Source organism: Amborella trichopoda, chromosome 9 (assembly GCF_054954075.1).
Source record: "Amborella trichopoda isolate Santa Cruz 75 chromosome 9, AtrichopodaSantaCruz75HAP2 v2.0, whole genome shotgun sequence".
Lineage (NCBI taxonomy): Eukaryota > Viridiplantae > Streptophyta > Magnoliopsida > Amborellales > Amborellaceae > Amborella > Amborella trichopoda.
In genome coordinates this window covers 31,761,669-31,776,538 of record NC_142344.1, presented here as the reverse complement: position 1 = coordinate 31,776,538, position 14,870 = coordinate 31,761,669, and the positions used below count along the sequence as shown (strand labels likewise).

The window sequence follows — 14,870 nt, the reverse complement described above, 5'->3', positions numbered from 1 at the left end:
ACGTAAACGTTCAAAATTTCAAGTGAATTGGATTTGTAAAAAAAAACAAAATTTAACTACGGAATGACAATTGAAGCGGCCCATATTTTATCTAGGCCTTAGGCATTTACTGTAGTTGTCAGCTATAGGAAGAGTGAACATTATAGATTTCAAATGATTATCTATGTATATGGGGATTGTATACAATGAGACAACTTAATTTTAGGACAAGGAGAGCACAATTACTTACAACCATCTAATGTGAAATCTGAGACCACTTAATTTTAGAACTAGGAGATCACAATTACTTACAATCATCTAATGTGAAATCTGATAGTTTGGGTCCGTCATAAAGTTCAAGAAAATTTCTTATGAACTTTGAGTTTGGTCAATAAAATAAATATAGCCACCTAATTTCACATCTAATGGTCAAGATTAATTGTGACCACCTTATACCAAAGATAGATAGTCTCATTATATATATATATATATATATATATATATTTGTCTAGAATTAACAACCTTTTAAATATATAAATGTTAATGTTAGAATGGCCTGTGATGAGGGTATTTATTGAAAAGAGTCATTGCTTTTTATTTTAAAAATTATTTTAATAAGTAACTTAATTATTAAGTAAAAATAAATTAAATGTTTTACAAAAATATAATGATATTATAGAAATTAGTGTCCTAAAATTTTATTTGTAAATTACTCTTGTCATTCAACTTTCCCGTTAATACTTAAATTCTTTTGTCTATACATCTAAAAGTCGAGATGATAAATTGAAAAGTTTCCGAACTTTGTAAAACTATCTTTTGATTAGATTTTACCATTCTTCTATTATATTATAAAATTATAACCTCATATATGCTTTTTCCCTAAAAAGGGGCAAATAAATGGTAGGACTTTTTTTTCTAGAAAGGTCAAAGAAAGTCGAGGACGGTGAGTCGAGGGCGCTCTCTAAAATTCAGACTTTTCCTGACGGTGTACATGTACGGTGTGATCTCGAGGGAGTAACGCTGTATGCTCGCATAAAATCATTTTATATAATAAGGCTCAAAGCGCTTCTTTTTGTGTCTTGTCTGTAAAATCTGGATCTCTGCGATTCTCTCGCTGTTAATGTCGCAGAGATCTAGGGCTTTCTCCTTATCCTTGGAATCTCGGGTTTCCATTTCCTGATACGGATTTCTTTAAGGTATTCCCCTTTCGATATCAGGATTTTCCCTTTTTTTTCCCAATTTATTTGCTCTGTTAATTCCATGGACAGAGCTTCATGGGATGGATTAAGATCGCTGGCGCAATTGGGTTGAGTAATCAGAGTGGAGATATTTGATATTGTTGAAGAATCTGAGGAGTTCGTTGCAGGTTTTGAACATTGTATTGCAACTTGTTAGGAAATTTATGTTAGATTTAATGGACGTGGCTCATTTCTTGGAACCTCTTGGATCGAATTTGTTTCATATTGGGAGTTTGTTGCTTGACTCATTAGGATGGTGCTAGGATGATTCTTGAAAAGTAGAGTGTTCTTGTTTGTTCTGTACTATTTTGGGTAGTTTAGCTCCTGTTAATATCATTTCTGAGCTTTCTATTGGAGAATCGGTTAGCTCTCCATCAGAAGAAACCCATATCTGGGGAAAGGATTTTTACATCTTTGATTTGCATGACAGTTGCAAATTCAGGTTGTCCAATGGGCCGTGAAATTGAGAGTGTTCCATTAAGTCCTGCGGAGGAAGCACGGATTGTTAAAGAGAAAACAGATTCTGCTGAGTCCAATTTAAAAGAGGGGGCCTCATTCTATGTATTGTCAAATAGGTATGGAAGATCTTGGTTAATGGCATTACTGTCCTTTTCTTGAAAATCAGGATCTTCATCTGGAGATATTGCTTGATTTATGAAAAATTCTTGGTGAATTTCCTAGAAAGAAGAATGCTATGTTTTTTGATTAACCGTGAATGATGATAGTTTCTTTCACGTTTGCAATCAATGCTCGTTTTATTCTTGGTTGCAAATTTTATGGGTTGCATCTCTGCTATATAAATATGTCGAGTTCCCATTCTTACCCTGTTTATTACCTTAATTAGTTCTCCTCTGCTACAGACCAAAAAAGGTTTTTATATTTAGCTAATTTTGAGTAATGTATTAATTGTTTCTTTGTTCTTCTTTATTGTTTGTTCATTTGTTATTCTTTCTTTACTATGACTGGATCCAAAGTCAAACTTGGCTGGTAACAAATGCTAGAGTTGTAACCTAGATCTTGAAGTTGGTAGATGTTTCTGTAGAAACGGTTCTGAGATAGTTATTGCTGCCAAAGGTTTGGGGTGTTTCCTTAAAGAAATGCATCACCTATCAGCATATGCACGATGATTGATGAATAGGACCCAAGGTGAAAAGTTTATGATGGAGTTCTGTTTTCTTGTCTTCATTTTTTTTTTCCGAAAGAAGCTGATGCAGGAATTCTTGGCTTTCCATTACCTTCGATACCAGTATCGATAATATGGATGGGAAATGACAAACAATTTTCTGTAGGTTCACCTTGAGATTTCTATGTGAGTGTCGCATGTGGGAGGGGGAACACCCACCCCATGTTGTCTTCAACTAGGCCCTATACTTGATTTTTGTGAAGGACATAATCAACAAAGTTGATTATAATTATCCCATATTATGGGGCAGTGGAATTAAAATCTATTGTGCTCTCTTTGCTAGACACCTATGATCCGTCTGGAAAAGTGAAATTTCATATTTTCAAGTCCCCAAGTGAATGTTCTGCAAATAGTTGGCAGGTTGGGTGGTTCAACCTATTGGTTTATGGTGCCATGATCTTATGCCTTCCCCTTTTTCTCTCTTTTTTTTTTTAATCTGGCTGGACTGTATTGGGGTCTGCAATGATCAAAAGTAATTTGTCCGGTCTAAATTTCTTAGAGATTCTGGATGGAATTCAGAGCTGTTATGGCTTATTTTCCGAAGTTTATTTTTAGGTTTACATATCCCTGTGATGCCTAATTTGAAATGTGTTGGTATGTTGGTTTCATAAATTCTTAGGTGATGAATCCTCGATGTGATTAAGCAACTTTGTTGCGGTATTCACTATCTTTATTATGTTATATTTTCTCATGTGGTTTTTTTCTAAAGGGGTTAGAATTTGAAATGTGTGCCTGTTATTGCCTTGAAATGCGTGCCTGTTATTGCCTTACCCCTTGTTCTTCTGTTCTTATAGTGCTGGAAGCTTTCTATGGGGTGGCTTTGCTTTGAACCTTATGTTCAGCATCAGTTAGGAAAAGTTCTTCGGGGGCAAAGAAAAAGTACCTAAATTTTGGAATTCCACTTTAACTTATGAAAGCTCCGTGGATTTTTATCGAGATAAAACTTTCTTAGACTGTGGACATATCTGTAGAAGGATTAAAAATTAGTAGCATTGATTAAAGCCTAACCTTTACAAATCCTACCCATTAGTTCCTTTTCTTTTTTTCCTTTTTTTTAAAGGAAAGAAAAATTTCCCTAACCATAAGCAGAAGGCTCTAGGTCTTGACCATTAGTTCCTTTTTTTTTTTTTAAAAAAAAAAGCAAAGAAAAATTTCCCAAACCATAAGCAGAAGGCTCTAGGTCTTGAACACCCTTGTGTTACCTTGTTGCACCTACATTCCTGCCTCGACTGCCAGGAGCCAATTAAAAATGGGACTTAAGGGGACATGCACACTCCCTAACCAGCACAAAAGATGAAAAAAAAAATATAATCAGTTATTACATATTGAAGTTATGGATGTGGATACTCGGATGTCATAGGCAGTTGAACGATCCTTGGCAGAACCTTGCAGGTTTCACCCAAGTTTATCACTTATGATAACCAAAATGGTGCCTTATGGGAGCTGTTATTCCATATTCCATCAGGGCCTGTTTGGTTCCTTGGATTCAGATTTCTAGGAGTCACTTTTCCGGAAAAGTTGGGCCAATCGTGTTTGGTTCGGTTAGAATTGACATTTCCTTTGGAATTGAGATTTCAGTGAGATTCCTGAATACTCATTTTAAGCCTAAATTTTGGATTACTCATGGAAATGACCATTTTGCTGCTGAACAAAAAAATATCAAAATTTTAGAGAGGGAAACTATATCAAAATTTAGAGAGAAAAAACACATTACAATTTTAGAGACATATCTGTAGAAGGATTGAAAATTATTAGCATTGATTAAGCCTAATCTTCACAAATCCTACCCATTAGTTCCTTTTCTTTTGTTCTTTTTTTTTTAAAGGAAAGAAAAATTTCCCTAACCATAAGCAGAAGGCTCTAGGTCTTGACCATTAGTTCCTTTTTTTTTTTTTAAGAAAAAAAAGCAAAGAAAAATTTTCCAAACCATAAGCAGAAGGCTCTAGTTCTTGAACACCCTTGTGTTACCTTGTTACACATACGTTCCTGCCTCGGCTGCCAGGAGCCAATTAAAAATGGGACTTAAGGGGACATGCACACTCCCTAACCAGCACAAAAGATGAAAAAAACTATATAATCAGTTATTACATATTGAAGTTGTGGATGTGGATACTCCGATGTCAGAGGCAGTTGAACGATCCTTGGCAGAACCTTGCAGGTTTCACCCAAGTGTATCACTATGATTACTAAAATGGTGCCTCATGGGAACTGTTATTCCATATTCCATCTGGGCCCATGTGGTTCCTTGGATTCAGATTTCTAGGCGTCACTTTTCCTGGAAAAGCTGGGCCAATTGTGTTTGGTTCGCTTAGAATTGACATTTCCTTTGGAATTGAGATTTCTATGAGATTCTTGAATACTTATTTTAAGCCTAAATTTTGGAATACTCATGGAAATGACCATTTTGCTGCTGAACGAAAAAATATCAAAATTTTAGAGAGGGAAACTATATCAAATTTTAGAAAGAGAAAACATATCAAAATTTTAGAGAGGGAAACTATATCAAATTTCAAAGAGAGTATACAAAATTTTTTAGAGAGAGAAACTATCTCAAATTTAAATATTTAGAGAGATCATATTAAAATTTTAGAGGGAGAAACTATGTCAAATCTTAAGTTTTAGAGAGAGTAAAGTATGTCAAATCTTAAAATTTTAGAGAGAGAAACTACATTAAATTTTAGATAGTGGAACTACTTAAAATTTTTTAGAGAGAAATATCTCTATATATTTAGAGAGAAATTATCTCAAATTTTAAGTTTTAGAGAGAGAGAGCATATTACAATTTTAGAGATTAGAAACTATATCAAATTTTAGATAGAGAAACTACCTGAAATTTGTTAGAGAGAAACTATCTCAAATTTTAAGTTTTAGAGAGAAAATATCTTAAAACTTTAGAGAGAGAAGCTATATCAAATTTTAGATAGAGAAAGTACCTGAAATTTTTAGAGAGAAACTATTTAGAAATTTTTAGATAGAGAAATTATCTCAATTTTTAAGTTTTAGAGAGAGAAATCATATTAAAGTTATGGAGAGAAAGACTACTTGAATATTTTAGAGAGAAAAAATATATCAAATTTTAAGTTTTAGGGAGAGAAAATATCTTAAAACTTTAGGGAGAGAAACTATATCAAATTTTGGATAGAGAAAGTACTTGAATTTTTAGAGAGAGAAACCATTTAAAAAAATTTAGATAGAGAAACTATCACAAATTTTAAGTTTTAGAGGGAAAAAGTATATTAAAATTTTAGAGAGAGAAACTGCATGAAAATTTTAGAGAGAAACTAATTTTAGAGAGAGAAATTATCTCAAAATTTAAGCTTTAGAGAGAGAAAGCATCTTAAAATTAGAGAGAGTAACTATATCAAATTTTAGAGTGAGAAATTACCTAAAATTTCTTAGAGAGAGAAACTACCTTAAAATTTTTAGAAGCAAACTATCTCCAATTTTAAGTTTTAGACAGAGAAAGTACCTTAAAATTTTAGAGAGATAAATTATATCATATTTTACAGAGAGAAACCACCTGAAATTGTTTAGAGAGAGAAACTATCTCAAAATTTTTATAGAGAGAAACTATCTCAAATTTTAAATTTTAGAGAGAACGTATCTCAAACTTTTAGAGAGAGCAAGTATATGAAATTTTTGAGAGAGAAAGTATATAAAATTTTTAGAAACTATCTCAAAATTTTTAGAGAGACTATTTTAAATTTTAAGTTTTTGAAAGAGATTGTATTAAAATTTTAGAGAAAATTTTAGAAAGAGAAACTATCTCAAAAATTTTAGATAGAGAGAAAAAGGATTTGCATTTCCAAGAAAAAGATATTCCAGGCAATCCAAATAGGGAATTTGCATTTTCTTGATTTCTATCGGATGCAATCCAAACAGTATACACCATATTCCAGGAAATGTCAATTCCAGAATTGACTTTTCCCAGGATTGAAAAATCCTGGGATCCAAACGGGCCATCTTGGTAACTTGCTGCTTACATACTCAAATCAATAAAATCAGCTAAAATATGAAGGGTGCATCCTGCATGTAAGCATGACAAGTTGACTTATTATACCTTTTTTTTTGGGCTAAGTTCGCCACGGATTTGAGTGGGTTCCCAACCTGTTATATTAATGTGTGACGAATGTATAGAAGCAAATATAGTAGACTGAAATGTAAGGGGCTCGCGAGCCTCAAATATTCTAGTCTGTTTAGTACATCATTCAAAGTTACATACTCAGAGTTCTCACTGTGATGGGGACAGCTCTCATGTATTATAGATAAGAGCTGAAGATGACTTCTTGGGGGTGGTATGTGAATGTCTGCAACGCAACCTTGGATTTTTCATTTATATGAAACTTTCTTAGACTGTAGACATATTGGTAGAAGGATTAAAATGTATTAGCATTGAGAGAAGTCTAACCTTCACAAATCATACCCATAAGTTCTTTTTTCTTAAAAAAAGGGAAAGAAAAATTTCCCAAACCATAAGCAGATGGCTCTAGGTCTTGAACACCCTTGTGTTACTTTGGTACCCATACATTCCACCTAGGCTGCCAGGAGCCAATTAAAAATGGGACTTCTTGGGACATGCACACCCCCTAACCAGCACAAAAGGTGAAAAAAAAATAAAAAAATCAGTTATTACATATTGAAGCTATGGATGAGGATTCTCGGATGTAAATGTAGTTGAACGATCCTTGGCAGAACCCTGCATGTTTAACCCAAGTTTATCACTATGATAACCAAAATGGTGCCTCATGGGAGCTGTTATTCCATATTCCATCATGGAATATCTTGGTAACTTGCTGCTTACATGCTCAAATAAAAAAAAAAAAATCAGCTAATAAAATATGAAGGGTGCATGTAAGCATGACAAGTTGACCTATCATACCCTTTTTTTCTGGCTAAGTTAGCCAGGGGATTGAGTGGGTTCCCAATCCGTTATATTAATGTGTGAAGAATGTATAGAAGTGAATATAGTAGACTGAAATGTATGGGGCTCGCGAGCCTCAAATATTCTTATCTGTTTAGTACATCATTCAAAGTTACATATGCAGAGCTCTCACTGTTAGGAGGACAGCTCATGTATTATAGATAAGAGCTGAAGATGACTTCTTGGGGGTGGTATGTGAATGACTGCAACGCAACCTTGGACTTTTCATGTAATATCTCTCATAAGGGATTGGATGGATCAGTTTCGGTTCACTTTCACCATCTAGTTCCTTTCTGGCCAAATCACGCAGATCATGGTAGGGAGAGAGACCTTCCAAAGTTTGACAAGGAATTTATTAGGGAATTCCTTTGGTGACCAATGTGATATGATGTTCTGCGTGTTGAGGCTGACTAGTACTGTGTTAAACCTCCACAATATGACTTGGTAAAGGTGATTTACAATTACGCAGTAGTTGAGCAAATGGTCAGGGCTATCCCTTTCTGTTTTTGCACAAATAACATGTCTTTTTTTTTTCCATTTGGAATCCCCATCTTTGGAGTCTATCATTTGTGAGCAGCCTCGTTTGATATGCCAGCCAAGTGAACCAGGAGGCCCTGGGGTGGATGGAACTTATTATGTTTTTGTTATTTCCCTTTTTTTGAAATGGTAGATAGTTAGTTACTGTTATGCAGAAGTTTGGGCCCTGGGATATATAGTTCCCAGGCATTGTCTTAAAATGCGGTTAGATAATGCATTATGAGGCCACATAATGTGTTACTACATATGTAGAATAATGTGAGGTGCCCCCATATGCTGGTGCATCACCCAAATATGCTAGGTATAGAATCATAAGTAATGCACCTGCATATCCACTCCATGCTCATGGTTAGAAAATAAGCCGATGTGCAAGGGCAAAATTGTCCAACCCCAAAAGGGGGGTGAAAGGAGGGGAAACGGTTTGGGAGGGTATATGTACCAACCTGCCCACCCCCCAAGACCCCCACCCCAAACCCACACAAAAAAAAAAAAAAAAAAAAAAAAAAACGAAGGAAAAAAAAGAAACACATTAGAACCATTTTACGTAGTTCTCAGGTGATCAAAAACCAAAATTTTCAACTTTTGATTTTATTTCTTCCAGCCTAGGCTTTTGAAAAAATAAAGAGATTGGCTTTCTCTTGAGATTGTTTCAGACATTTTGTGGAAGGTATTTGGGTGAAGATTCACCAACTAATCGAGGGTTTCAAGTCATGAGTAGAAATCAAAATTTCTTACTATTGTTTAGTAAGTTTTTCATTTCCTATCACTGAAGATTTAAAAAAATGCTGGGCCAGATGGGGGGTCTAGTGTGCCCTGTGCCTAGGCGGGCACCTAGAACCTCAGCACCCAAAGGTGTGAGATATACACGTATATGCTTATATGTGCTGTCCAAACGCACATATATGGCTGTATATGTGTTAAATATATGTATTTATGATTTATATATGTCCTAACTAACGTTTTTATGCATTTATATGCATGTGAATGTTGAGACACGTATGAATCACTGAAAATTTTACTTCTTTGAATAACTAAAAGTAGTGAACTAATGTTTTTATGCAATTATATGCATGTGAATGTTGAGATACATACAAATCACTGAAAATTTTGCTTCTTTGAATAACTAAAAGTAGTGAGGAAAAAATACACCATATGCTATAGTCCATAGTTCAACATTCATACTCAGACTCGAAGTCTTCAATGAGACCAAATAACCAATGCAAAATGATGATGTACAAAAGAAAAGATGCTATACACGAGAAAGAAAGAGGAGATATTTGATTCTTTAGTGTTTTGGATGTCTGATCACCAATGTTTCATAGTTACAAATATCTCCATTCTTTAAGTACTAGAACCCCTTTGGTTGCCAAATACCATAAATTTTTACATAATCATAAGTTTAGATCTCAATATCATAGTAAATGCATGCGGATATTCGTTGTGAGATTCTTCATTGTGAGAATTTCGCTAATAATCTTTCTGCTCATGTCTATTTTTTGTATTTTTGTTTATTTCAGTTAGAATGCCAGGACAGCTTCTTAATGATTCTTGTGAGACTGTTGGTGTCTTATGTGTGTTTTCTGTCATATTTTGTGATGTTTGTTAGGACCATTGATGGTAAATCTCTGTTGATGACTTTATCTTTTTGAAGATTTATATTCATGTGAATCTGACTTTTCTGTCTCTCTTCACTGAACTCTAGAAGCATTTTTGTTCAGTTTACATCTAAACCATAATATTTGTTTCATGGTTTCTCTTTACATGTGTTTCTGATCAATTTGTGGCATTCGTTGTGGTTCCCTAGGCCTGTTTGGTTCCGTAGAATGTGTGTCCAGGGGAGATGCCTCTCCTGGAATTGGCTTCTTTGGGATTGGTATCTCCTGGTTTATAGGTGTCTGCTGTTTGGATAGCATCTGGTAAGAGACCTGGAAGATGCTTGTACATTGTTTGGATTGCCTGGAAGATGTGTCAGAAATTTAGAAATTATATTGTATCCTTTTTCTTTTTAAAGATCTACCATTATCAATATTGTATAATTTTTATTTTTGTGGGTAGATTGTTTATAAGATATTTTTTATAGTTTTTTACAAGTGAGGAATAAATGGCAGCATTTTAAAATTGCTGTGGGAAAGTAGAGAGAGAGTGCTTGCTGGTTACAACGATGGAGAGAGAAAGGAGAGTGGGAAAGAGAGAGATTGTGGGTTGATATAGAGATAGAGAGCGGGAGAGAGCGAGATATTAAAGAGAGAGAGGAGGGAAAGGTCTTGAGATAGAGAGATAGGAGAGAGAGCGAAAGATGGGAGAGAGGGAGAGAGAGATAGCAGGTTGACAGAGACACATAGAGAAGTTAGTGAGAGAGATAGAGAGAAGTGTTACATACAGAGAGAGAGAGAGAGAGAGAGAGAGGAAAGAGAGAGGGAAAATACAAAGAGAGAGGTTCGATGAGATGTTTTTGATGCAGACCTCAACCCGCACTATCATAGGTAGTTTACTGCACCATTTCGGTTTTGGGGAGGCATTCCATCTTCTGGAAATGTTAATTCCACCTATTTTGGTGTAATTCCACCTATTTTGGTGGAATTGACATCCACAAAATGGGCTCAAAATGTGAAACTAGTCTCCACGCGGAAACATGAATCCCGTTTGAGAGCACATCCAAATGTGAGAATTGACTGGTATCCATGGAAATGGATCTTCTTTCCAGGGAACCAAACGGGGCCTCAACGAATTTTGGTTTCTCATTTTTTTGTGATTATTGCTTTTCCTTTAGTGTGGGATGCTTTGGAGTATCATTCCTCTTTATTCTATATTCATTTGTCCTTATAATACAAGGTTATCGATCTTGATTTTTGTCTGCTTCTTATTTCACTTTGATGTTTGGCCTTTCCATCAGTCACTGTGGGAAAGTAGCTTTCTTTGATCTGAGGATCGTATAGTGGATTCATTTTTTTATTTTCTCCAAGCATTAGTATGCTACTTTATAGTAAATGATGTGATCTTAATTACATAGTGATTAATTAGTTTCTAACTTATGTGTTTGTAGGTGGTGGAGGAGCTGGCAAGAATATGTAGGTCAAGATGCAAGAAGTGATTTGAATGAAGGCAATTTTTCTCATTGGGAGTATGCCAAAAAGGCTTCTTCAGTTATTGCATTGAGGCCTGGAAGCATCGACAATACTGATCTAGTGATAGATGTGATGGATGAGGGTGGTGAGATGGAGTTGCGTAGGTCACTAGAAGAAGGCCATGACTATGTTTTGGTTCCTGATGATGTTTGGAAGCAACTTTTTGAATGGTAATTGTGTCTTTTTTGCCAGCCATTGTTATTTCCAAGGAACATCCAACTCAGTATCTTCTCTATCTGTGGATTTTTTCTTTTTAACTCCATTTTATCATTTTCTGATTGGTAACACTGACTTATTTTCCATGAATCTCCTTTGGTAGTGACATAATGTTTTCAAACCTTGGTTTGGGTTATGATGTTTGATCATGTTGCTGTACACATGTTGTTTTCTGCTTCATATCGCTTACGATTTTCTACTTGTTTCTGCTCCAGGAATGTGTTATTTGTGGTTTTTAGCCGTTTGATTTGGTGCTATGTGTATTCAAAGTTTGTATTTTAAGGATGTCTAAGTGCTTTCTTCATTCTCTAATTATCTATAATCCTTGCTTCCTCCTGTTTTATGCAGGTATAAAGGAGGTCCGGTGCTCCCCAGAAAGATGATTTCGGATGGTCCATCTCATAAGGGTTTTAGTATAGAGGTTTATCCACTACAGCTTCATCTAATTCTTGCAAATGATAACACCAAGTCAGTTATCCGAATAAGCAAAAAGGTATTTCATTTCTTGCTGGTTTATGTAGTTAGAAGCTGTACATCTTGTTCCTTTAAGAAATTATTTGTATGTAGTATATAGCATCTAGCAGAATAAACTTTATTGAGAATGTTGCTAGCCTAGAATGTAATTATCAAATTTTTGGTGCTTCTACTTGCCAATCAGTGTTACGATATGAAACTATATTCTCGGGGGAGATATTTGTTTTGGGTCCTATGAGGCATGGTATGGCGGTGGACACTGCTAGAACACCAGTTTTTTATGATTTTATTGACTAGGATACAACATCTGTTCTGAAGCATTGATTATTTTTGGATTATTCCCTAGAGATTGATGAACAGTCATGAGTTAGATTTGCAAAAGAGAACTCTATTTCCTGTAGTTCATGTGCTTAGTGAGACAAGCTCCCCGTAGATTCCCTCATGCATGGGGGAGTTCAGGAAGGTACTCTTTTGATCGGGAAGGTTTGTCCTTTTTGTACCTGCCTTCCTTATTTGTACTCCCTTCTTTCTGTTCTTTCAATTTTGTTTTCTTGTTCTTATAGTAGGGTTACATTGTTGCATTCTCTATTAGCGACTGGTATGGCACACATGCTGTGTGTGTTTCAATTCACAAGCTCAAACCCAGACCTGGGCTCATCAGTCGCCAGGTGGGCTCGACCAGGTGGGCAAATTACAAATTTTTGTATCATAAAAATAAATTCTAATTAATACAGGAATTTTTTTTTGCACTTAATGTTAATCTCATTTTATAACCCAAATCCAAATATCAAGACCTTTTTATTCTCTTAAATGATTCTGTGTAATCATCCAATCATCCCATGGAACGAATGGATAATTTGTCCTCGGCATAGATGGTGGATGGGTGGATGGTATATCCTTACTGTTCAACATATATGTAACCCAAAATCCAAGCTACCAAGTATGATTCTATTTTTGGAGTATGAGATGGATGCATAGATAGTGCGAATGCTAAACATGGCATTCAAGATTGATCCAATTTAATTTCCCCTTTGTCCTTGTGAAAGTGAGAGGCTTTGTTATGTGAAGAGTGGGAGTCTTACTTCGTATAATGGACTTTTTGGCATAGTAGTTTATTGCTTTTAATTTTTATTTTTATAATTCTGATTTTAATTGCAAGTCATTTATGTTTACAATAGATTGACAATTAAGGTCTTTAAGCTATTTAATGTAACTAATAACTAGCTCAAATAGATATAAATTATATCTTTATTCTCTAAAAATGATATTCGTAGACTTGTTAACAACTGGAGAGATTCAACCAGGTCAAATGAATCCCTATTCGTTCCCTACTGGTCATACCGGTCTTGGCAACAAATATGAGTGAACCGATCTTGTCATTTTTGACTTGGTTGAGAACCGAGGAGTCCTGGAGAACTGAGCATACTTAAATTCATACATTCAAAGAGTGGGACATTGGAATGATCCCTCTAGATCGGGTGCAGATACCTTGGTATTGAGCTATTGAGTATGCAAACTATGATACATATAGCTGCTCACACTGAATATTGATTGAAAATTATAAAAATTGAATACAATAACAATTAGTAGGGAAAATATCATGGAAGGGGTAAAAACCCCTTGCAAAATCATTAAGGGGGTCAAAAGTTCCCAATTAGCATTAGAAGATTTACTTTTTAATTTTCATTTCACTTAGGTACCTCCTCAAGAGATACTTACAAAAATGCCCAAATTGCTAAACCCTGTTTAGGGTTGGAACCATGAACAAGCAAGAGAATTTTAGCAATTTGACCCACCTAAGCAGTCCCAACTAAATGATAGGTGTACCTTTGCTTGTTCAGGGTTGGTCAAATTACTAAAACCCTCCTTGTTCAGGGTTCTTAACCCTAAACAGGGGCAGTTTGGGTATTGTTAAAGATATTTTTGAGTAGATACACGAGCGAAATAAAACTTGGAAAGTAAACAATCGAATGTTAATTAGGATCTTTTGACCCCCCTAATGATTTTGTTAGGGGTTTTGACCACTTAAATGATATTTTCCCTTCTTAAACAACAATGAAGCAAATTTCTTGAAGTATATGATGATAGTGCACCAATGCAGACTTGCAATGATAAAAAATGCCATAGACTTCATTAAATGAAAAATATTTTATATTGAATTACATTGATATTTAAATCACTAAGAAAATATTAATGAAAAATACATTTGCATTAAAATTGAAATCATCATCATCAAAGCTCTTTCTCATCTCTTTGGGGTTGGCTATACAAATCATGGTCCGCCATTATGCTCTATCAAGGACCATACCCTCAGTGAGGCCATAAGTCCCCATATCGTTTGTCACGGCTTCCAACCATGTCCTTTTGGGTCTATTGTTACCCTTTTCAAGCCTTCCACTTGAACCAACTCGTACCTCCTAATAGGTGTTGTACTGGGTCTGTGCTGCACATGGCAGCCCACTTAAGTCTACTTTCTTTAATGTATTCATTTCAAATTCTATCCCTTCTTGTCTTGCTACTCATCCATTTCAACGTTCTCATCTCAACTGCACATCTTACAAGTATGCTGTTTCTCACTTGGCAATATTCGGCCCCATAAAGCAAAGCTGATCTCACAGTTGTCTTATAGAATTTCTCCTTCCTCTTCATTGGTATGCGGCGATTACGTAAAGCTCCAGTTGCACATCTCCACTTCACCCACCCGACTTTAATTTTATGTGCTAGAACTTCCTCTAGCTCTCCATTTTTTTGGATTATCGACCCAAGATATTGAAAATGCACCCTTTTTTATATTATTTGGCCATCAATCTCAACTATTCCTTGTCTCTGCCCCTATTATTACTAAATTTGCATTCCATATACTTTATCTTAGTTTGGCTGATTTTAAGACCTTTGGATTCTAGAGCATCTTGCCAAAAGTCTAACTTTGCGTTAACACGCTTCAGGTCTTATCGATCAAAACTATGTTATCCACGAACTACGTACACTACGGTACCTTATCTTATAGGTCCCTAGTTAAGTCGTCCAAAACTAAGACAAAGAGGTATGGGTTCAACTTTAACCCCTGATGTAGGCCTATTGTCACTTAAAACTCACTCTCCTCTAGCTGTCCACACACTAATTAACTCTCCCTTGTATATATCGCTCACCAAGTCGATATAGTATCTAGATACTCATTTCTTTTTTAATACCCACCA

The 14,870-nt window shown here is 35.3% G+C and overlaps 1 protein-coding gene across 5 annotated transcripts in view; it reads left to right on the top strand.

The window, feature by feature from the left end:
* The first annotated feature begins 1,060 nt into the window (after positions 1-1,060).
* Positions 1,061-14,870, top strand: part of LOC18428505 (ubiquitin carboxyl-terminal hydrolase 9) — a 31,640-nt gene continuing 17,830 nt past the window's right edge. For 4 of the 5 annotated variants that reach the window (XM_006837776.4, XM_088846738.1, XM_088846740.1 and 1 more), the window contains exons 1-3: positions 1,061-1,792; positions 10,902-11,153; positions 11,548-11,692. In XM_006837776.4, coding sequence (XP_006837839.3) covers positions 1,641-1,792; positions 10,902-11,153; positions 11,548-11,692 — 549 coding nt within the window. In that variant the 5' untranslated portion in view covers positions 1,061-1,640. The remainder of the gene's footprint in view (positions 1,793-10,901; positions 11,154-11,547; positions 11,693-14,870) is intronic. The other variant, XM_020663770.2, reaches the window with a different exon arrangement.